Genomic DNA, 24,741 nt, shown 5'->3' with positions numbered 1-24,741 from the left:
TTTTGCGCTTCCGACTGCACCCTTTGAGCAAGTGGGCTTCGAACAGTAACCGATGGATTGTGGTATGTGTTGACCATCCCACTCTTTATTCAGAGACAACCGCATATCCTGAGCCACCTCTTACGAAGTATCCCTATTTCTTCTACGATTGTGCGTTCTGCGCCATGACCCTCATCGAGTTCTGATCAGTGAACGTATGCGCGAATTTACGGCTGAGGTTATTCAATAACTCCTTCGTCTGCAAACTTGCGGTTACCGTCATCCAACACCATATCATACGCAATCGATGGGTTTGTTGAACGCATCAACCGCACTCTGACCCCTATGTTGGCGATGTACGAGGATTCTGGTCGCAAGAAATAGGATGATATCCTCCTGTTCATTAAGAACGCGTATAACACTGCATAGAATGAGACGAGTGGCTAAAGTCCGTATTACCTCCTTTACGCTTGAGTTCACTGCAGATGTCTCGATACCATTCTTCCTTTCTCTCTCACATCATCAGCATCACCATCATCATCATCATCATCATCCTGACTATACCCACTGCAGGGCGAAGGCCTCTCCCATATTTCTCCACTTCACCCGGTTCGGTGCTAGCTGCATCCACTTGACCCCTTCGAACTTCTTAACCTCATCCGCCCACCTAACTTTCTGCCGCCTGCTACGCTTTCCTTGCCTTGGAATCCAGTTTGTTAACCTAGGCGACCATCGGTTATCCTCTCTTCGCACTACATGTCCAGCCCATGCCCATTTCTTCTTAATTTCCACTAGTATGTCGGTAACCTGAGTTATTTCTCTGACCCACTCTGCACGCTTCCTAACTCTTAATGTTACCCCTACCATTCTTCGTTCCATAGCACACTGGGTTGTCCTCAGCTTAAGTAGAACTCTCTTGGTTAGCCTCCACGTTTCAGCCCCATAGGTGAGTACAGGTAAGATGCAACTGTTATATACTTTCCTCTTTAGCGATACCGGCACGCTGCTAGTCACAATCTGTGAGTGCTTGCCAAATGCGCTCCATTCCGACCTTACTCTTGTTATTTCATTTTCATGGTCCGGATCTGAGTTGACTACCTATCCTAAGTAGACATATTCGCCTACTACTTCCAGTACTTCGCTACCTAGTGTAAATTGCTGTTACTTTCCGAGGTTGTTAAACATTACATTAATATTCTGTATATTGATTTTAAAACCTACCTTTCTACGTTTCCTGTCTAGGTCACCAATCATTATTTGCAGTTCATCACCCGAGTTGCTTAGAGAGACAATGTCATCACCAAATCGCCGACTACTGAGGTATTCTCCATCTACCCTTATCCCTAACTGCTCTCATTCCGAATCTCTGAATACTTCCTCTAAGGAAGCTATATATGAATAGTACTGGGGAGATTGTGTCTCCTCGCCTAACACCTTTTTTATGGACATTTTGTTACTTTCTTTATGCAGAACTATGGCTGCTGTGCAGCCACTATATATATCTTCCAGCAATTTCACGTACGGCTCGTCTACCCCCTGATTTCACAATGCCTGCATCACCGCCGAGGTTTCAACTGAGGCAAATGCTTTTTCGTAATCAATGAATGCTATGTATAAGGGCTGGTTATATTCCGAGAATTTTTCTATCACCTAATTTATGGTATAGATATGATCGATAGTAGAGTACTGTTTCCGAAAATCTGCTTGGTCCTTTGCTTGATTGCAGTATAATGTTGTCCTGATTCTATTAGCGATTACCTTAGTAAATACCTTGTACGTAACAGACAGTAAGCTGATTGGTCTATAATTTTTAATGTCCTTAGAGTCCCCTTTCTTATGAATGAGGACAATGTTTGCATTCTTCCATGGTTCCGGTACCATCGATGACACCAGACACTGCGTATAGAGGGTGGCCAGCTTTTCTAACAAGATATCCCCTCCGTCCTTCAGCAAATCTGTAGTTATCTGATTCTCTCCAGCTGAATTCCCCCTTTTCATATTTTCTAATGCTTTCTTGAGCTCGTCCTTCGTAACTGGTGGAACGTCTGACTGTTTTCCCTACTGTCAATCTCCTTACGGTCCTGACTACTTTAGCTACTGTAGAGATCTGCATAAAACTCCTCGGCTACTTTGACTATTTTGTCCATATTCGTTATGACGTTGCCCTCCTTGTCCCTTATGGCATACATCTGGTTTTTGTATATGCCCAATTTCTTCTTTGTCGCTTTAAGGCTGCCCCCGTACTTTACAGCATGCTCAATTTTCTCCATGTTATACTTCCTTTTATCGGCCACCTTGCGCTTATTGATTAGCTTTGATATCCCGGCCAATTCAATCTGGTGTGTTGGATTTGAAGCTTTCATACTTTGGCGTTTCTTAATCAAATCTTTCGTCTCCTTAGACAGTTTACCGGTATCCTCTCTAGCTATCCTACCGCCTACTTCTATCGCACATTCAGTAATGGTATCTCTGAAATTATTGTTCATTGCTTCTAGGATAATGTCGCCATTCTCGTTTAGAGCTGAATTTCTATTCTGTAGCGAGATGCTGAACTCTTCAGCCCTCCCCTCACCGCTAATTCGTTGATGGGTTTCTTTCTTACTAATTTGTTGCGTTCCTTCTTCAGATTTAGGCTAATTCGGGACCTCACCATCCTGTGGTCACTGCATCGCACCTTCCCGATTATCTCTACACCTTGCATAATGGCGGGGGTTTAACAGATCATGAAGTCAATTTCATTTTTACTCTCCCCGTTAGGACTTTTCCATGTCCATTTCCGGTTCTTCCGTTTGCTGAAGAAGGTATTCATGATTCTTAAGTTATTGGGCTCTGCAAACTCAACTAGTAACTCCCCCCTGTTATTCCCAGAACCAATGCCATAGTTAACTACTGCCTGGTCTCCTGCCTACTTTTTCCCCACCTTGGCATTGAAGTCGCCCATTAGTACAGTATACTACGTCTTTACTTTTCGCATTGCCGATTCTACATCTTCGTAGAAGTTTTCAACTGTCTGGTCATCATAACTACATGTAGGTGCGTATGTCTGTACAACCTTCCGTTTATATCGCTTATTAAGCCTAATAATAATACCTGCCACCCTCTCATTACTACTATAAAATTCCTCTATATTACCCGCTATATACTCATTGACAAGGAAGCCTACTCCTAGTTGTCGCCTCTCTGGTAAACCTAGATAACACTGTACATGCCCATCCTTCAGTAAAGTATAGGCCTCATTCCTACGATCCCTACGATATCCCATTTCATACCCTCTAGTTCCTCTAACAGCACTGCTAAACTAGCTTCACCAGCTAGTGTTCTAGCGTTAAACGTTGCCAGGGTCAGTTTCCAATGGCGGCCTGTCCTAGCAACTTTATGTCAAACCGAAGGAGCTCGCCGCGTTGCCTGCCTACGCATACTGGACTCACAAGAACGCTCGAAGGAGTGTTATGACAACCGACGCCCACATGTTTATGTGCCCGGTAATTGAATGTTTCAGTGGACGCGTGGTTTAGCCTATAAGCTGCGGTTTCACTATAGCGGCCCTCTTGACGTTGTGGAGTTCCTGAGTGACGTGAACTACGTGATTTCCGCCGCATCAAAAGTGACAGATGCTCACGCAGGACCCAGGTGGTTCATGTCGTTTGGCTAACGAGGTTCCGTCCTCGACACCTTACTTAAACTGCTTGCTCTGAGGGCTTCGTCTGTGAGGAGGCAAATCTCACGTGTTTCAGGCCGTATTGGAATGGAAGAGGCTGCAGAGAGGAAGAGGAAACAGAAGCTGTTGTGCTGGTGGGCTTTGAGGAATCGCAGCGCTTAGACTGCGAATAAACACCCCTTTTACATACTGAGTACGTAACAAAATATTTATCATTCACTTTGAGAACATGAAATAGGAACTAACAGGCGTGTGATGTCATTTTCCTGACAAAACGCGCACTTGTATACAAATGTACAAAGCAAGTGATTTTCGACCGATGATTTTCTGGTTTCAACAATAATATTAGTGCGAAACATATTGGTACGTGGCAAGGAACACGACAGCTGAAGACACGTGAGTATTCCGTCGAGCACCAACCTTCTTGTAGCACCAACCGTTGCTATCACTTCGTCTTTTTCTGTGTCTCTGTTGTTGATCGTTGTCTTCTCCAACGTCCAGCGACGCAGGGAATATATGTCACATCCCCCCCACTCCTCGAAAAGCACAGTCCTGGTGCGCACTAGGTCGAACTACTGCAGATGTAGAACGGCTTCATCCGGGCGACATGAACAGTCTCGGCGCGTGGCATAGCGGACTGTTGCGGCGAATGCACAGGGGTGATATCGCATGTCCCAGGAGTGACTGGCTGTAAAACATGGTAAGGTCCTGCATAGCGTGGCAAGAGCGTCTCTGTCACGAAATCGGAGCACATTTTTATCAAGCCGGTACGGCGCGAGGCCGGTGCGGCGTCGCGTGGAAAGCATGGAGAGAAAAGCCTCCTTTCCTGCGCGGTAGAGCGCGTAGCTTTGTACGCGTTTCCATCACCCTCTCTCCCATTGCCCGGGGAGGACGGTGGTTCATCGGCCTGGAATGTGCCAATGACGACACGCGGCTCGATGGGAGGAGAAGGGAGCGCTGTAACCAGCGAAGCTAAGTGTGCGTGCGCGCTAGCTTTGGCGCGTGTTAACAGACACGGCGCGCCCTATTTAAAGAGACCGCGCTGCTTGTGCAGTCAGTCAGTCAGTCAGTCAGTCACTCAGTCAGTGCGACGTTATCGCCAGTGCTTCGGCTGGACTCCCGGGGATCACCCGCTGCTGCAAGCCCACGGACCTGCAAGGGAGCGGCGCTCGTCTTGTAGGGCGGCCACATCGTGACTCTTGAGGCGTCGGACTGCAACAGTGCCCTGTGAACAATTTGGTGTTTGTTTATGTAACTCTCTCGTGTTTTATTTGCGTTGTAAAGCCTCTATGTTATTGAATACCTCTGTAATTGCATGCTTAGCGTTTGTTATTCTGTGAAACTCTCGTCTGTGCATTTCAAGTGATCTTGTGTATTCCTTTGTATCGTCTCTTGCTGTGCATAAATTGTGTTTTGTTTGTTCCTTCTGACTCCAATCCTTACTCTGACTTGAACCGGCGACAGCTGGGCACCAAACGGCCAGCCCCTTCTGTCACTACAAGGTACTTGAATTCCGGCTGAGCTTGCCACGCAGGTCGAGGGCATCTCCTTTGCGACCGGAACAGCTACCCCCACTCACTCTAAGGGTGTCTGGGAGTGTTCGCACCGTTAAGGGCGCATCGTTAATAATACCCCTCATAATTATTAACGGGTGACAGTCTCACATAGCCCAACTTTACGAGTGGGAGTCCAGAGCAAGACGAGAGAGCACGGAGAGTAGGGGGCTACCCAATGACGAGAATCATGGTTCCGTTTTTGAAACTTTTGGGAGGAAGCCTGTCGTCGGTGAGCAATAACACGGCCGCCGTCAGCCCAGGAGATGGCGTCACGAACGTAGGAACTGGCGTTAGCGGTGGGAGGCAGTACGCGCTATCAAACGGAAACGGAGGGTCGTGGCCGTATAGAAGATAAAAGGGTGAGAAGCCATTCTGTCATGACGGGCGAAATTATAGACGATCGTTACAAGGGGCGAAGTAATATCCCAGTCACGGTGATCATCCGATACATACATTAACGGCATGTCCGGGAGCATGCGGTTGAGGCGTTCGGTGAGGCTGTTCATTTGTGGAAGTTAAGCAGTGGTGAAATAGTGCTTAATGGACCAGTACCGAAGATTTCGTCGACTACTCGAGCAAGAAAGCAACGACCATGGTCAGTGAGCAGCTGGCGTGGAGCAGGATGAATTTGTGGAGAAGAAACGCAGCCACGTCAGTTGCACAGCTGGTGAGTGTCGCTCGGGTGACGGCGTAGCGCGTAGTATAATCTGTGACCACCGCAATTCATTTATTCCCCGACGCAGAAAGTGGGAAAGGCCCGAGGACATCAAGGCCAACTCGGGATAACGGGTCTACTTGGATGTCCATCGGCTGCAGGGATTCAGCAGGCATAATTGAAGGCTTGTTCCATCGCTGACACTGTTCACAAGAAGCCACATACGACGAACAGAGCGGTAGACGATTGTACAAAGGAAGCGGCGGCGGACGCTGTCGTACGTACGAGATACGCAAAGATAGCCCGCAGTGGGCGCGTCATGTAGCTCCTAAAGAACGGTGGTACGCAGGTGTTCGGGGACTACGAGCAGAAGCTCGGCGCCATCTGGTCGCATATTCCGCCGGTATAAGGTACCATTGTGGAGCGCAAACAAAGCAAGGGTAGCATCAAGGGGATCAGCGCTGAGGCGATTGATAATTCTGCAAAGCTTGGGATCTAAGCGCTGCTGATGTCAATGTTTAAAAGGTCAGAGATGGCCAACACACATGTGTCATCGTCATACTCTTTCGCAGGTGGCGGATTTTCCGGGTTGCGGGACAGGCCATCAGCGCCAGAGTGCAGCCGGCCGGACTTGTGGACCACTGAAAAAGTGTATTCCTGAAGTCGGAGGGCCCAATGTCTACAGCAAACAGTAGCGTCCTTAAACGTAGAAAGCCAGCATAAGGATGGTGGTCGGTGATGACGGAGAACGGGCGGTCAAACAAGTAAGGGCGAAACTTTGTAATGGGCCACACGCGGGCTAAGCACTCACGTTCTGTGATCTAGTAATTCTGTTCAGCCGCAGAAATGAGGCGACTGGCTTAAGCAATGACACGAGTGCGACCCATCTGCTGTTGGGCGATTATAGCACCAATACTGTTACCACTGGCGTCGGTGCGTAGCTCCGTTGGTGCCCAGGGATGGAAGTGTGCCAGGGCGGGCGGTTTGGTGAGGGCTGCAATGAGCGCAGAAATCGCTTGAGGTTATTCTTGGTCCGAGCGAAATCGACTGTCGTTCTTTAGAAGATTGTCTTAGCAAATTTGCTTACAAACCGCCGAAAATAGGGTCATGTCCAAGAAAACTACACACGTCACTGGTACAGCGGGGTGTAGGAAATGCACACACAGCACGTATTTTGTCTGGATTGGGTCTAACGCCATGGGCGTCGACCACATGGCCCCGCACTTTGAGTTCACGCCGGCCGAAACTACACTTCTTCGAGTTCAGCTGAAGGCCAGCTCTTAGGAAGAAGCCAAGAATGGCATCAAGGCAAACACGAAAAATATAAACTTTGAGCATCAGGAAATACTTGCACAAGAGCTGAGCAAGACGGGTCGCTGTAGTGAGCGGATTGGAGCGGCTCCGCTCACTAATGTGTTCCAGTTCACTTGAACGGCTCACCGGCTCACTTACGTCATCTGTAGAGGTGAATATGTCGGTTATCTTATATATATATATATATATATATATATATATATATATATATATATATATATATATATATATATATATATATATTGTGAAAGAAGGCCAAGTCCATACGGCAAGGTCGTGAAGGCAAGGCAAGGTATCCCGTGTCAGCGTTTAATCTTATGGAGAAAACCCAAGCGCGCACCGGAGCCGGCGCCGCGGGACGATGATGATGGTATGTACAAGAGGAAGAAGAAGATCATGGTATGTACAAATGAAAGAAGATCCGTGGAGGGCTCACACAATCTGCCCGGGGGGTCGCAAGCGGCCAGCCTGGCCGCTCCTAACCAACCGATGTACCGCGGCACACAAATGGCTTCAAGCGAGATACATGGACAATTTCAGTTCCACGGTGGCGCTGGTCAGGTGGGAGATCAACAGGTGTGACTTGGTAGTTTACTGGGGAAGTTTGGTTGATTACCTTGTAGGGACCAAGATAGCGGTGCTGAAATTTATCACTAAGGCCAGGGGCGCGCAGTGGTGCATAGAGCAGTACTTCGTCACCAGGACGAAAAGAGACCACGCGATGCTTCGAATCGTAACGACTCTTGCGGTCTTGCTGGCACGCTTCTGTGTTGAGGCAGGCAAGATGACGGCATCTGGCCACACGGGATGAGAACTGGGGTGGTAATAATGAGGAGTAGTCTGGCGTAGAGAAGAAGGTAGTGTCGACGATAGAGTGGGAGGGCGGCCGAAAACGAGGAAAAATGGGGAGTAACCGGTAGTCCGCTGTACTGCAGTATTATAGGCGAATGTGACGAATGGTAGAACAGTATCCCAATTTCGATGATCCGGTGTGATGTAAATGGATAGCATATCCGATAGGGTGCGGTGAAATCGCTCAGTCAGACCGTTAGTCTGGGGATGGTAGCTTGAGGTTGTCTTATGGAGGGTGGATGACGCACGAAGAACTTCGGATACGACTGTCGATAAGAAGGCCGTCCCGCGGTCACTTAGAAGCACCCGCGGAGCGCCATGACGCAATACAATTGACCGCAAAAAGATATTAGCTACCTTTTCAGCGGAACCAGTCGGTACAGGGGCCGTCTCAGCATACCGTGTAAGGTGGTCGACAGCTGTTATAATACAATGGTTACCCCCATTGGAGAGAGGTAGGGGACCATATAAGTCGATGCCGACTACGTCGAATGGTGTGGCGGGACAAGGAAGGGGCTGTAGGAGACCAGCGGGGGAAGAAGTCGGCCGCTTGCGACGTTGGCACAGGTGGCAGGAAGCAAAGTATTTAGCTACGGTGGTAGACAGGCCAGGCCAAAAGAATCGTCTTTTCACGCGGTCGTATGTTTTGTTAAAACCAAGGTGACCTGCAGTAGCGTCATTGTGGAAAGCCGCTAGTATACGTGGGCGAAGCACACGCGGTACTACTGGGAGCCAGCGAGTTCCAACAGGATAATACACGTAGCGGCGTAGTATGCCATCTTCAAGCTTGAAATTGCGAAGCTGTCGGCGAATCGGAGCGTTGGGTGGGCTCGAAGCGCCTATAAGGCGGTCGATGATGGGCCGACAGTAGGCATCAGCTAATTGCTGTGAGCGGAGAGCGTGCTTGTTCTCAGAGTCGTCAAAAGAAACTGCAGTGATATGCGTCGGTGGAAGCGGTGATCGGCTGTGGTCAGAGGTGGAAATGCATTGTGAAGAAAAACAGCAGGCTGATTCCGAAACCGGGCAGCGAGAAAGAGCGTCGGCGTCTTGGTGTTGGCGGCGCGATTTATAAACGACGTCGAAATGGTATTCTTGCAGGCGTAGAATCCAACGGGCAAGTCTGCCTGTCAAATTTTTCAGTGAAGATAACCAGCAAAGAGCATGGTGATCGGTCACAACTCCGAAATTCCGACCATATAGGTAAGGGCGAAACGTTTGAACAGCCCAGACGACGGCGAGACATTCCTGCTCGGTAATGGTGGTTTTTCTCAGCCGCAGTCATGGTCCGACTGGCGAAGGCAATGACTTTCTCACGTGAAGTTGCATCACGCTGCAGAAGTACAGCGCCAAGACCGTAACCACTGGCATCAGTGTGAAGGATGGTAGGAGCGCTATCGCTGAAGTGGCCAAGAACTGGATCTGATGTGAGGGCGTGCTTTAGGTCGTTAAAAGCAGTGTTGCACCGTTCAGTCCACATGAAAGGGCTGCGCGCTTTAAGTAGTTCATGAAGTGGCGAAGCAATAGTTGCAAAATAAATCACCGGAAATAGGACGCCAGGCCGAGGAAACTGCGCAAATCTGTAGTCCGTTGCGGACGAGGAAATTTCAAGACCACGGTTATTTTTTCAGGGTCTGGGCGAGTGCCGTCATGGCTAATCAGATGTCCTAATATTTTAATTTCTTTCTCTGCAAAGTGGTACTTCATGGTGTTGAGTTGAAGGCCCGCTGAAGCAAGACACGTGAGGACTTCATTCAGGCGCGTGAGATGGTCGGTAAAAGTTGACGAAAAGATAACAATCTCTTCCAAGTAAGATAAACAGGTTCTCCATTTGAGGCCACGAAGTACAGTATCGATCATTCTTTCAAATGTTGCAGGTGCGTTACAAAGGCCGAAGGGCATAACACTAAACTCGTAAAGTCCGTCGGGAGCTGCGAAAGCGGTTTTTTCTTTGTCGTCCTCATGCATAGGTAGTTGCCAATAACCTGAGCGGAGGTCTAAGGTCGAGAAATATTCGGCACCTTGGAGAGAGTCAAGGGCGTCATCAATACGCGGCATCGGGTAGACGTCTTTGCGGGTAATTTTGTTGAGGGCGCAATAATCAACACAAAATCGTACCGATCCGTCCTTTTTTTTTAACTAATACTACTGGGGAGGACAATGGGCTTGTTGATGGACGAATAATATCGCGACGGAGCATGTCATTGACATTTTCTTCAATTACTTTTCGTTCCGAAAGAGAAACCCGATAAGGTCGTCGGCGTACAATTGAGTTACCTTCGGTAAGGATGCGCTGATGTGCAACACTAGTCCGTCCCAGTGGTGGGAAAGTGGCATCAAAAATGGCTTGGAGGGCTTGAAGCTATTGCAGCAATTCTTGACGTTGGTGTGGCATGAGGTTCGGATTGTTTTCGACAGCATGGAAAGAGAGACTTGCGATGAATCACGTTGCGGAGGTAGCGGGACAATGAGCACCATCATGGATATAGGGTGAGCATCCACTACGCATGGCAGGGAAGTTCCTTTAGTCAGTACGAGGGATTCACGGGAAGTGTTCGTGGCAGCTACTATTGCTGAGCTGCTGCGGAATCGTACAACACTTGATGTGAAGGCGATTCCACGTGCAAGATGACGATGAGATGGTGCGATGAGTACATCCCCGTCACTGATGTGTTCGGAAACAACGGTAATAAGTGTTTCGCACTGTGGAGGCAATACAGTATCAGCTGCGGCAATGAGGGAATGATGCCGTGCATAAATGTCAGATGAAAAATCACTGTCTGTCATATCGATGTCACGGTCGCTACAAGAAATTAACGCTGAAGTGGTTGAGAAAAACTCCCATCCAAAAATCATCAAATATGCGCACACGGTCAAAGCACAGCAAACGGCACATGGTGGCGGACGCCGTCTATAACAACTTGAACTGTACACTTTGCTGAAGGGTGCAGATTGACGCCATTTGCTCCACGAAGTTCAGGTCCATCATATCGTGTCGTTACTTTCCGCAAATGGTGGCACAAATCAGCATGAATAACAGAAAGTGCAGCTCCTGTGTCAATCAAAGCTTCGACCGGTAATCCTTCAGCTAAAGCGGAAATCATAATATACGGGCGATGAGGAGGACATTTTGTAAGTTCGCAAAGTGCAGTTTCTCCTCCAGAAACTGTATCGCTTAGTTTCCCGAATTACACCCAGGAACAGTTGTTGCTGGTCGAAGTGGCGAAATAAAGCGGCGGTATGGGGAAGGGGAACGGCATCGGGATACATGAGCCCCACTTGGTTCAGACGAGGATACCGGCGGTGGAGAGAATCGACGAGGTTGGCTGGGAATTTGTCGTCGCTGATAATATGCAGGTATGTCACTTTCGAAGGCGTCATAACCCCGTCGCTCGTTTTGAATGCGTCGCCGACAAAAGCGAGATATATGTCCTCGATTTCCACAATAATAGCAGACTGGGCGAGAGGGCCGCCAAGGTGCGTAATAAAGTGGCGTCGGTTGAGCCGTCGTCATGGCGTTGATGTGGATCTAGGGTGGTGCTTGGGGTGGGGAAACAAAAGGAGGAGGGGATGCAGCGACGTGAGCGTAAGTCGGTGCTGGGCAAGGTGCAGGAGGGTCACGTGTGACAGAGTGGTTGATAGTGGCCAACTCTCCTTTAATGATGTGGCGGAGGCCGACGTCGTTAGAAGGAGGAGACGAATGATCGCACCCGTGCCGGCAGAAAAGGCCGAGGGCTTGGAGCTCCTTGCGGATTATCGCTCGAATCATGGCTCGTAGATCGAGGTTAGTAGAGGTCGGGGCAGTAGTGAAGCCGGGCTGCAATCGGGAGGACTGTAGCTGGTCGAGGCGTTGGCAGGTCGTTATAATCGAATTAACACTTGATGGATTTTGGGCAACTAGGGTGTTATAAGCCATTGAATTGATTCCCTTCAAGACATGGTGTACACATTCAGATTCCGGCATGGTGGGACTGATACGCCGACAGAGTGCCAGCACGGCTGCTATGTATGACGCATAGGACTCATCGGTACCTTGACGGCGGATAGCGAGCTTGTTCCTTGCGATCTCCGTCCGAACAGCCGGGTCGGCGAAGTACTGTTGGAACTACTGCTTGAAGGTGGGACAGTTTGTGGTGTGGGGCTCGCGGTTAATAAACCAATTTCTGGCGACCTCAGTAAGGTAGAAAGATACGTTCAGAAATTTCAAAGCATCATCCCACCGGTTGTAGGCACTGCAGCGTTCATAAGTGTCAAGCCAGTCATCGATGTCTTCGTCGCGACGACCAGCGAACAGCGGCGGGTCGCGTTGTCGTGTGGGCACCATCGGAGGCGGCGGTGTAGCCGAGCTAGAGGGTCCGGCCGGGTCGGGACTGCTCTCGGTTGACATGACGATGGTATTGGTTAAACGGCGACCGAAACGTAGCTCCAGCGAGAAGCAGGGCACAAAACAGCAAGGGGATCAAGTCCTACCTCCACCAGTTGTGAAAGAAGGCCAGGTCCAGACGGCAAGGTCGTGAAGGCAAGGCAAGGTATGCCGTGTCAGCGTTTAATCTGATGGAGAAAACCCAAGTGCGCGCCGGAGCCGGCGCCGCGGGCGATGATGATGGTATGTACAAGAGGAAGAAGAAGATCATGGTATGTACAAATGAAAGAAGATCCGTGGAGGGCTAACTATATATATATATATATATATATATATATATATATATATATATATATATATATATATATATATATATATTGTTACGACGTTTATTTACACAGATGGTAGGATACGCTGGAGATTAGCACACTACAGCGGACAGACCCAGCTTCCTCGTCCTCTTCTGCTTATTCCACCAAACCTCATCTTCCTTCAATAAGGACCGCGGGAAGTGCGTGACACTGCCCCCTTCGCAGACGATACCCGCCGGGCGTGTCAATGTTCGTCACGTTGATAGAAGGGCTTCATGCGTGCCACGTGGGCTACTTGAGTCTTCCGAGAACGACGGCCTTGGGTGGTCAAGCGAGAGACTACAAAGTTGACTGCGCTGAGGCGTTCCAGTACAACGAAAGGGCCAGTGTAATGGTGCAACAGTTTCTGGCACAAGCCGCGCTTACGCAACGGCGTCCAAAGCCACACCAAGTCACCAGGGACATAATTAACATCTTGATGACGCTTGTCGTAGCGTTGCTTGTAGCGTTCCTGGGAGGCTAGAGTGCGAAGTCTAGCGAGTCGATGAGCTTCTTCAGCCAAAGAGAGAGTATGCGCTAGTGAAGTTTCAGCAGGGAGTGAGAAAGGCAGAAACGTGTCCAAAGTGCTTCGTGGAGGTCGTGCATAGAGAAGAAAAAACGGACTGTAGCCTGTCGTTTCGTGCTTAGCAGTGTTAAATGCGTATGTTATAAACGGAAGGACTTCATCCCTGTTTTTGTGGCGGGAGTCGACATACATTGCGAGCATATTGCTAAGCGTCCGATTGGTGCGTTCGGTAAGACCATTTGTTTGTGGGTGGTAAGGAGTTGAATGGCGAAATCGGGATGAGCAGAGGCGAAGAAGTTCTTCTACAACTTCTGCCATAAACTGTCGCCACGATCGCTTATTAACACACGAAGAGGCCCATGTCGAAGAATGATGGACCGCAGGATGAACGCCGAGACATCAGAAACAGTGGCTGACGGTGTAGCAGCAGTTTCACAGTACCGCGTAAGGTAGTCTACGCACACTATGACAAAGCGGTTTCCGTTGGAGGAACGGGGAAACGGTCCTAGAAGATCAATTCCTGCCTGTTCGAATGGGGTTCGTGGTGGCGTTATAGGCTGAAGATGACCCGGCGGTGAGCAGGTTGGGTGCTTGAAACGCTGGCACTGGAGACAGCTGGCCACATAATGTTGAGTAGTTTGACGCATCTTCGGCCAATAAAAACGTTCCTTAGTCCTGTGCAATGTCGTCGCGAAACCCAAGTGTCCAGCTGTGGCATCGTCGTGCATTACCCGAAGAACCTGACACCTAAGACTTGTAGGAACTACCAGAAGAAGCCGCGCACCTACTGACGAATAGTTCTTCCTGTATAGTACACCGTCACAAATGCAGAATGAGGTCTTGGGGTTCCGGGAACTTGCTGCCTCAAAAAGCGGCGCCAACTCGTTGCCGTGCCGTTGCGCAATCTTGAATTCGCCAACATCAGGGAAACTTGTAAAGATAGCAGCTATATATTCATCCAGGACCTCATTGTCGCAATCAGTAGTTTCAAGTGGCAACCGTGACAAGCAGTCAGCATCACCGTGCTTACGACCACTCCTAAAAGACACAGTAAAATTGAATTCTTGAAGGCGCAAAGCCCACCGCGCAAGGCGTCCACAGGGGTCACGAAGGTTTACAAGCCAACATAAGGATTGATGGTCCGTCACAATTTTAAATGCACATCCATAAAGATATGACCTAAACCGTTGCACACCGAATACAACGGCTAAGCATTCCTGTTCAGTTACAGTGTAATTACGCTCAGCCTTGCTCAAAGAACGGCTGGCATATGCAACGACATGTTCATCGCCATTGTGGCGCTGTATGAGCACAGCACCAATTCCAACTGCGCTGGCGTCAGTGTGAAGTTCTGTTGGAGCTGATGGACAGAAGTGGCGTAGTACTGGTCCTGATGTCAAAATAAACTTTAACTGACGAAAGGCGGAGTCACAATCGGCAGTCCACTTGAAAGGCACATCTTTTTGCAGAAGACAAGTAAGGGGATATGCTAGATCAGCAAACTTCGGAACAAAACGCCGAAAATAGGAGCAAAGCCCCAAAAAACTCCTGAGCTGTTTTAATGATTTCGGCGGTTTAAAACAAGTGACAGCTTCGATCTTTTTCGGATCAGGCCTGATTCCATCCTTGTCTATCAGATGTCCAAGTACCACAGTCTGGCGTTCCCCAAAACGACATTTCTTGGAATTGAGTACCAGACCAGCTTTCTCAATACACTCCAAGACAATCTCTAATCGACTGCTGTGTTCATGAAAAGTTGTCCCGAATATCACTACATCGTCCAAACAACACATACAAATGTGCCACTTCAGCCCGCGCAAAATTGTATCCATGAATCTTTCGAACGTGGCTAGAGCGTTACATAATCCAAACGGCATCACATTAAATTCATACAGCCCGTCTGGGGTGATGAATGCCGTCTTTTCTTTATCTTCCGGGTGCATGGGGATCTGCCAATAGCCTGATCGCAGGTCGACTGAAGAAAAATAGGAGGCGGAATGTAAGCAATCAATGGCGTCATCAATACGTGGCAGGGGATACACGTCCTTCTTGGTAACGGTATTCAGACGTCGATAATCAACACAAAATCGCCATGTGCCATCTTTCTTTTTGACTAGAATCACAGGGGCAGCCCACGGACTGGACGATTCCTGAATGATGCCCTTATGCAGCATGTCACGAACTTGTTCTTCGATTGTTTGGCGCTCTGATGGGGATACACGATAAGGCTTCTGGCGGATTGGATCAGCAGTTCCTGTATTGATTCGGTGCTGAGTACGGGAAATGGGAATCCGTGGTGGCGAGTCCCGAGAGAAATCGAAAGCCGCAGTATGTTTCGCCAGAACTTCCACTAAACTGTAACGGTCACTTGTTGGCAGGGATTTGTTAATCATGGCAAGAAAGTTTGTCTCATCTTCTTCTGAGCATGCGGTAGGCTGGGAATTGTCTGTGCTGAGCACGGCCACTGATTTAAAAGTGTCTTCGTCAAAGTTGGCAAGTTTTCGACCACGTGGTAATACAACAGGTTCGTTAGAGCAGTTAGTTGTCCACAAAGAAGAATGGCCATTCATGACTGAGATGATGCAGCGGGGAATCAGAATACTTTTCTTCGCGCAGTTGAGGGGGAGTGGCTCAACCACAGCGTCGAACGCATCACTGGCACAGCTAGAACTAACAACTCGTATAAACTCTGCTGACATTGCAGGAATGACTATGTCTTCCGAAACCGAAAACATGCTAGGATGGGTCCGCGAATTTTCACGCAAAGCAGATTCGATTCGAGTGCTCACAGAAATGTCTCCATTGCGAAAGTCGAGAGCGGCCCCACATTGCTCCAGAAAATCGAGTCCAAGAATTACGTCATGCGTTGATCGAGTAAGTACTGCGAATTCAGTTCGGAATGTGTGGCCGGCGATAACAAGCTTAATTCACAGAACAGACTCCAAGTGGGTTAAGCGGTTCGCCACCAACACCACATAATGTTGTCGCACTATCCCAAGCAAACATAATTTTACGACCAAGGCAGTTTTTAAAAGCGAGACTTATAATAGAAATAGTTGCACCTGTGTCCAACAACGCCATAGCACGTACACCGTCCACAAACACTTCAATTCGTTTTTTTAACATCGAAATGGGCAGAGGCATGGGTAAGCTAGAATCATTTGAGACCTCACCTCCATCGGCCGCACTCACTAGTTTCCCGGAGGTGGCGACCTTCGTCGGGGAGAAAGGGAGCGTCGTAGTCGCCGAGATGGTGGTGTCAGGCTACGGTGAGAGGCCGGTGATTCGTTTCGGTTCAGCACCATTCCGCGTTCTTGTCGGCTAGCTGTTGCACTGTACTCATTCCGGCCAGGTGTTCTATATGAATCCTCATTGTTAGCAGGAAGCCTTGTACGGGAGTTCACCCACTGTCGGCGATACTGCTGGTACGGACGACGGTTGCGGCAAAAGCGGGAAATGTGGCCGATCATTCCGCAGGCATAACACACTGGCGGCTCACGTTCGTTCGATGAATAAGGCTCATTGGATTAAACGCTTGTCGCTTGTATTAAACGTTTCATGCTGTGGATGTGGTCGACGAGGAAAACGAGAGTGCTCGCTGTTGTAGGCGTTGATGGTAAGAGGTTGGATGTTCGGGCGATGAGCAGCAGAGTATCGGGTGTCCGAAGGAGACGTAACAGAGGGAGCACGACAGGTAGAAGATGGGCTATTGTCTGACGAAGAGGTGCCACTATAGACGGGTCTGACGTGGCCCCCAATATCTTGATGCCTCCGAAGCTCTTCGCGGACGATCTGGCGGATTGTATCTGCCAGGATTGTCGTTTCAGACACATCCACACTAGCGACAGTTGTCACATTAGGCAGCCGACCAAACTTCGGAATGATACGGCGTCGCTTCAAAGATTCAAACGTGCGGCAGTGTCGTGTTACATCAGCGGTGGTATTCAAATTGTCCCTGCAGATAAGAAAGTTGTACACGTCTTCCGCTATTCCTTTCAGGAGATGACCCACTCTGTCTTCCTCAGTCATCCGAGCATCGACTGTTCTGCACAGCTTGAGGATTTCTTCTATGTAAGTTGTGCAGGTCTCCCCCGGTACTTGCGCTCGTTGAGCCAGAGTCTGTTCGGCGCTCTTTTTTCGAGCATCGGCATCACCAAATCCCGCTCTCATTTCTTCCATGAAGCAATCCCAGGTGGTAAGAGATGCTTCATGATTGTCAAACCATGTTAGCGCAGTTTCTTCAAGAAAAAATACCGCATTCGCCAACTTGGTAGTCGCATCCCAGCGGTTGTATTTGCTCACCCGATTGCAGTGGGTGAGCCAGTCATCCACGTGTTCCCCGGGCTTGCCATAGAAGTGCCGGGGTTCCCGATAAGGCTGTGCGGTGGTCGGATGAGCTGCTGGTGTGGGCTGTGTTGAACCATCTGCTTGCGCCATCTCCGTCCGAAGGGGGGGGGGGGGGGGGTAGCCCAGCAATTCTTCTGCTCCGGCGAAGTAGGAGAGGTTCCGTGGTGATCTGTAGCCCGCAAACTCCACCACACTTGTTACGACGTTTATTTACACAGATGGTAGGATACGCTGGAGATTAGCACACCACAGCGGACAGACCCAGCTTCCTCGTCCTCTTCTGCTTATTCCCCCAAACCTCATCTTCCTTCAATAAGGACCGCGGGAAGTGCGTGACAATATATATATATATATATAATAGTTATAAAAAGTAAAATGAATTTCGGCCCTCAAGTGACACAGCAAGCGGTGGCAATTACCATTTTAACGCTGTCCCACATTTTCTCTCTCTCGTGCTTTTTTTTCACTGTGCTTCGACACGCTGGCTTCTCGGCACCGCTGCTTGTTCGCGCGCCGTCAGTAAGGAGGCATTGGATGGTAGAACGGCAACTGTCGTTTTTCTGTCGGTGCGATGCTCCTTTGTGTTTGGACGTCTTTCACTTCCCTTCCGATCAGATACATAGTAATTGTAGTCAGTGCTCTCCGTGTCCCCTTCTATCTTCAACCTCGTCCTACGCGCTATTTCATCAAAAGAGTAGACTGCACGTTCGATTGTCTTTCGAGATACAAAATACTTCGTCTTCAACAAATGTTGCACCAGCCAACAATGCACCAATGATGAGTGTCGTGAGACATCGTTCGAACAGCAGCATGGCAATGAACGGCGCCATTCATTGCCAATTAAGGCTTCTTTACTCCCCCTTCAGTGGCAGTGGATCTATATCACGCATAGAGAGCCAAAGGGATTGCCGCGGACCACTTTACACAGCGGACGAGTACGAGTACCCGTCCCCTCTCGTCGGCATGGAACGAAACGACAAAACTGCAAGACAAAATCAGTTCGGGTACCACCAGCAGTGCGCCCGCGGTTCCCGCGGGAAGATCCGAAGGCAGTGGTTTGGTTATGACACTGACAAGAAAGGGCGGTATAGTCGCTTTTTCGCTTTGTGCTTTGAAAAATCTCACCCGGCTCCGACAGACAAGGCTCACTGAAAGAGAGAGAACCGGCTTTTCAAAGGAGCCGCCGTTCTAGCCATCTAGCAGATCTGCATCCATAGAACAAAAGAAAAAGAACACTCTCACTCGCTCTCCAAAAGGGCGGCGCACTCCGCTCAAAAGACAGCCGAGGACGAGAACATTATTGCGAATTTGGAGAGAAAGGGCAAGAGGTTGCTTCCTCGCATCGCTAATAGATGGCGCGCAAGTCGCACCCGGCTGTGACTATGCTATAATAACAAGAGTTTAGGTGGTATTGCGGATGCCTCCATTTCACCATCTGTATGGCGCGATTTGAATGCACATTCATGCCACCGCCACAATTCCCGTTTGTCAGCTATATGCCAGACAGCATTTTGAAACACTCCAGCGTCATTTTTTCTGCAATGCAATACTAAGCTGCATTCAATACAGCGTGAGATTTTGTTGGCGCTCAAAGCCTTGGCGCATTTTCTGGACGTGTTCTCATTTTCTATCGGTATCAAAGAGCAGTTTCGGTGGCAAGTAATAACAACCTTGCGTCTGCAACACAAGCTACTTTCTGTTTCGATTATTAACAGGATTATCTCGTCCTACACAATGGTGCATCCTATGTTCGTTTTTGCTCGTCCTCTGCAATGTTCCTATCTGAAATTTTCGGGAAACGATGGTGGTAACGAATCATTCTTTATGAAATGCATGGTCGTCTCACAGCTCCTAAGCCTTAATAATATGTGATGGGAAAGGACGGTGGCATGCACTATCCTCGTCCGCCCATACTGCCAAGAGGCGAGCAGGAGAAGCTGTCTCGCTTTTCCAGTTGCCATTAAGGACAATGAAACTATTTACCTTCTTACAATTTATAAGGTGTTTGGTGCATACTGCATGTGTTCATTCCAATTCTTGTATATGCTGCGCCTGAAGCCCGAGCGCTTAAGCATGACACTGCGGTGAACTGCACGCGAGTACGGCGACTAACCTAGAGACTAGCGAGTGCGATAAGGATGCCTCATCAGCAGCGTTGCCGCCAAATACGGACAAACGTTTCGACAGCGCTGTGGAAGACGACGTCTTTCAAGCCTAACAAAAAAGCCTTGATGTCCTGAATGCGCGAGTTCTTTTTGGGCTTGAAGTGCTTCCAGCTTTTTCATATCGTTCAGTCGTTTCTAACAAGCACGCCGCTTTTCGCCGTGGTCACGCAAGCACGTGTGATCGTATCATTGCCCTAACAGGGCAAATTCAAGTGTGTCTTCTTTTTTTACCAGCTTTTTTACTGAAGGCCTCGAAATATGAGGAGTGGACTTTTTGAAAAGGTGTTCTTTAGAAACCGGAAAATAAGGCATGCTCCTTCATTTACATAATAAGACCGTGGTTTAGCTGGCTACCTGTTACCGTCTATAAAGTCTGTACGTAAAGCAGCTGCGTATTTATCCTCCGTGAACGCTCCTCTTAGCTCTATTCGGCATTTGAGGCTGGCAAAATTCCTGTAGTGGCTGATAACAATGCACGTCCTGATCAGAGGTCCAATATTCCGTAGCTCACTCTTAACTTCATGCACAGCTCTGCAGAGATTTAGGACATATATATCAGGGAATATGACAAATGGCAACGTGATATCTGCAGCAGAAGCCAGTGGTCAGAGAGTGTAGCGCGTGCGTCACTACCCCTTATGTCATCGGGTAGCGAAAGCATTCTATCGTCCTTGACGACGTCCTCTTGTACGATCCGCCTCTCGAGGTCGACAATGCGCTCTTTGCAACCGCTCGCACGCGCGTGCTTATAATCCACCCTCGAATCGTGCTCAGGTTTTGCGTATTAGGGAGATTAACAAGAAACCTTGCCAAATGATAATTTTCGGCAGCAGGACGTCTGCAGCCGAAAGCAGTAGCTTGGGAATGTAGGAAGTCTGTCACAACCTGGGAAGCCTTGAAGTAATGAAGATATATTTATACTGCTTAAAGACACCCCCTTTTGCGATGTATGCCTTGTGTCCGGTGATTCGCATTTTGCAGCCGATGGTAGGGGCTTATTGATGGCTCGACGTCGAGTGCTGTGCAGCGGAGTTTGAATGGTCATCTGCTCAACAAACTAATTTGGGAGACGGCGAATATCCTCAGCCTGATATCCGAACGGAAAGCATTGGGTAGGTACTGTGTATTTTGTATCACGAACTATGAAATAGTGAGGAAGCGGCAGCATAATAAGGCAACAGCGCCAATGTCCCTTTCACAAGGAACATCGACGTCAGCTTTGTCGCTTTGTGAGTTGCAAGTGACAACCATGAAATGGCAGGGGCAATTACAAGGTTAACTGACTTGCAGCTGGATTGGATTACATCATGAGGCCACGGCACAGTCTAGTTGGCGGGAAGTGGAAAACCGGGTTTCGCTTTGTAATAGGATGGGTGAATCGAATACAGTACTCGAGTGCTAGTAGATCCCGATTTAGAAAAGCTGGCGCAAGAATTCATGCGGCTTGCACAATGAGGTGCGTTACAATTATATTTGGTGATCCTTTATATATAGTGTCATACGAATCTATGCTAGTCACTGCGTAGGAGTATAGACGTCTACATTAAAGAGAATGATTAAGCTAGTAGCAAAGGGCATGTACGTGCAACTAGATCACACGGTCGACTGGCAAGCGGTAATCATAAACAAGGCCGTTTTAAACCATGGCGGTTTAGCTGAAGTGTTTTCCTAGATTCTTATCCTACTCGGGGACACGTACTGGTGCGATGACGCTCTTACGCTGAATGGAGGGTACGTGCTGATGTTGCAGTGTCGAGTACTCGCATTTGAGTCCGTTAAGTCATGCTCACCTTTGCTAGATTCATGGCAGATTAGCATCTTCGCGAGGCAACAATACTCGACAGCTAGGTTTATTGTTACGAACGAGGAAGAACAAGCGCGAAATGGCATTTAATTTAAAAATGAAGAAAACACTATTATTTTAGGGTTCGCCCAAGGCATTCTGGTTACTTACAAATGTCCAATTTCGTGAGCTAGCGTGTACACCCCCTCATAAGTGTGGGGTCTGTCTTCTCCAACGCCAACTCTCTCATGAGTACAAACACCGCCAATATGAGCCATACCTGAAAATATTTTGGCTGAATGTCATAAGTGATTACCACAGAGCCCTAGATATCTTCTGTGAAAAAATAATCGTGGCACTTTATATAATTACTATAAGACAGGTTTGGAAGTGAAAGAAGTGTTGAGGAAATGAGCGTCTAATTTATATAAGAAACTTCGAAGTACTTCTTCAAGAGTATAGCTTTTCAATAAAAGTTTTTATTTCACATTTGTTCCTATAAGAAGCCAGTTATGTTAAAAAGTATCTGGGCTGCTGTCCAATCTGACGGCTTCGTATAAATTATTCAACTTTCCTTGAAGGGTGTCCCGTCAAAATTCATATAATAAATTTTAAACCTTTACAATTCGCCCGGAGCTACATACTCAGAGCTGTAAAGGCACAATACTAAATAGTTATAATAAAGAAACATTTTAAATTTTGCTTGTACAAACATCACACGAAGCATCTACAAGAAATGCCTCTGCTGCGTCATACTGAAAGCCTTTTTGTTTCAAGCTGGCTCGGTTCTAGAGAGCGTCATTGATCAGACAGTTAACAGAATAGACGCACAATCGGATAGGGCGAATTATTTCCCTCTCAGGCATATCAATCCTTCCATCCGAAAGGAATAACCCATTGAAGCCTTGTAAGGATATACAAAAAACGAATAAAGAGTTTTAGGCAATGAAAATATTGGGACACTTATTGTAATTTTTTTTCTATTCATGCTTCTAATCTCTTTAATACAATATTTAGGTTATAAGCTTAAGTTGATACACAATTCGAGCAAATTTGAACATTTGGCTATGCTGCTACCTACATACGCAACACTGCCTCATGAAACTTATATTAGTTTCATAAAAGTTAAGAAATATTTTTCAGGATCGGAAATCAGGATAAATATAGCTCGTTCCCCAAAGCGTGTGAATATTTTGATCCATGTTGCAGTTACCTACAGCTTCATTCTTGTATAAAGTTCTTGTGGCGGTAAATAAAACAAACACAATTCTTATCCGAACTCGCTTACACATGAAAATGTAACTTTTCAGTTTTTGATACAGTGTGGTACTAGAAAAATATTAGTTAATTTAATTACATTGCTGAAATACAAAGATTTCGCTCTTGGTCAAGGGAAATAATTTTAAGCTTATGAATTTAGGTCACTTGTTCACTTGACAGCATTATTAGACTGAATCAAGATTATGTTTATTTTGGTACTACGGCATAATAGGAACCGGAAAGTTTGAAGCGCTGGCAGAGAAGTCTAGACGAATGTATGGCATGAACTAACTAGTTGGCTCTTCGCATAAACTGTAAATAATACAATATCTGTAACAAAGTTAAAAATGACTACCGCATTTTTCGGTGTTCAAGTCGCAGAAGTTTTGGAAAAATTTCTTCATTGCGTCTTAATTAGGGGTGCACCTTATGAATGGAATAAATCCGGGCCGGGACGGCTACGCTTGATCCGCGCCCGAAAAGACACATCTTCACCGCGCCATGTCCGCGCTAATTAAGAGATCGGGATGGTCTAAAGTAATCCTGACACCAGCAATACGACGTTGCCCACATGTAACTACGGGATTAGAAATTTACAAATTTTGCATGCCAATATATAGGCTGGGTGGCGCAAGCATGCGCATGAGCCTGGAAATGACGCGCCACAACAGTGCACTATCTTCTGTCATTCAGAGTACTGTAATTTGAGAGAACTCAAAAAGTAACTTCAAATTGTTTTTGAGGAATGAAATGCAGTTTCGTGGAGGGTTTTATTGTGAAGAAGAAAAATATGTTCATTTTAAAATGGTACCTTGAAAATATCAGGTTTTAGTTTTCGAGCTGATTCCATTTGCGTCATTTCCCTCTGCCATTGCCCCTTCATTGCAGGGATCGCTGTAGCGTTATGGGGACCATAGTAGCGTGCTTCATGCTTCAAACCTGTCACGTCGTATCTTATTTCTCGTTAACCATGACGCTGGTTGCGAGGCAAAACATTTTTGACGCGAAATTCAAGCTGCGCGCAGATAATTTGCCATGAAGCATGGGTACTGGGCTGGTATAAGGTAGCTTCAGGTTTGCTGGGACTTGCGCAAAGCTACCAGCGTGCTCCAGGCAATGCAGTCCACCAAGAAATCCATGAAACAGTTGGCCTTGCATATCTACCCTCGCTGCTGCGGTCCCTCTTCATTCCATTTCCTTTCCTTCCTTCAATCTTTTTACTGCAACGGTTTTGACTAAATGTCGTGTGGAAGTGCACACTATCTCCATGCTTGAAGATAAAAAAAATATTTTGGAAATTACTGCTTACACGTTGGACGCTGCAAGCAAAGCTGTGAGAACTGCCTATCAAATGTTATTTACATATGCGGCGGCAGCCGCTAGCATGTATTTTTGTCGCACATTCTCACAACGGGATCCTGAAAGAGTTTTCTACCGAGTAAATATGTGCGTCTTCTAAACCAATGCGACTTATTAGTGTTTTCTTATAGAAAAGCTGCCGTTTGCAGTTAACAGCGACTTAAACAAAGGCCCGGCTTATACACCGGAAAATACGGTAATAAAATTTGATCTTCATTTGATAGGTTTGAACGAGCTTGAAGGATATAAATTCTAATAAATCATTACTTTTGTGCAGAGTGTTCAGGCGAACGAATTGGTACAAAATAAAAATCTCACCAATCAGTTCTCTGTTAATTGTGCCGTTTTGATTATGCACTACGTCCAAACTGCAATAAAGAAGGGAGTTTTGTTTTATTACCCGACATGTGATTTCAGAAGAGTTAATATTTTAAATATGTAAAACTCATGAGAGAATAACAGACACTTAAAACAGAAAAAAGACGATTACTTTGTTCTCAAGTTTTTCACGAATTTGGAGTGATGGCCTTGACTACTTCAAGATAAATGATAACTTCATGAAATGCTGTATTTTATG

At 47.4% G+C, this 24,741-nt stretch overlaps 1 protein-coding gene across 1 annotated transcript in view; it reads right to left on the bottom strand.

The window, feature by feature from the left end:
• LOC146175040 (A disintegrin and metalloproteinase with thrombospondin motifs like) overlaps positions 1 to 24,741 on the bottom strand; it is a 95,168-nt gene that overhangs the window by 19,879 nt on the left and 50,548 nt on the right. Inside the window, exons 8-9 of the mRNA XM_084584385.1 lie at positions 24,483 to 24,532; positions 21,717 to 21,825 (exon numbers count right to left, since the gene is read on the bottom strand). Of these exons, the coding sequence (XP_084440511.1) occupies positions 21,717 to 21,825; positions 24,483 to 24,532 (159 nt within the window). The remainder of the gene's footprint in view (positions 1 to 21,716; positions 21,826 to 24,482; positions 24,533 to 24,741) is intronic.

Source organism: Amblyomma maculatum, chromosome 11 (genome assembly GCF_055883805.1).
Source record: "Amblyomma maculatum isolate TAMU_Amacu chromosome 11, ASM5588380v1, whole genome shotgun sequence".
Taxonomy (NCBI): Eukaryota; Metazoa; Arthropoda; class Arachnida; order Ixodida; family Ixodidae; genus Amblyomma; species Amblyomma maculatum.
Note: the sequence above shows the minus strand (reverse complement) of the source record. Positions and strands in the feature narration are given on the sequence as shown.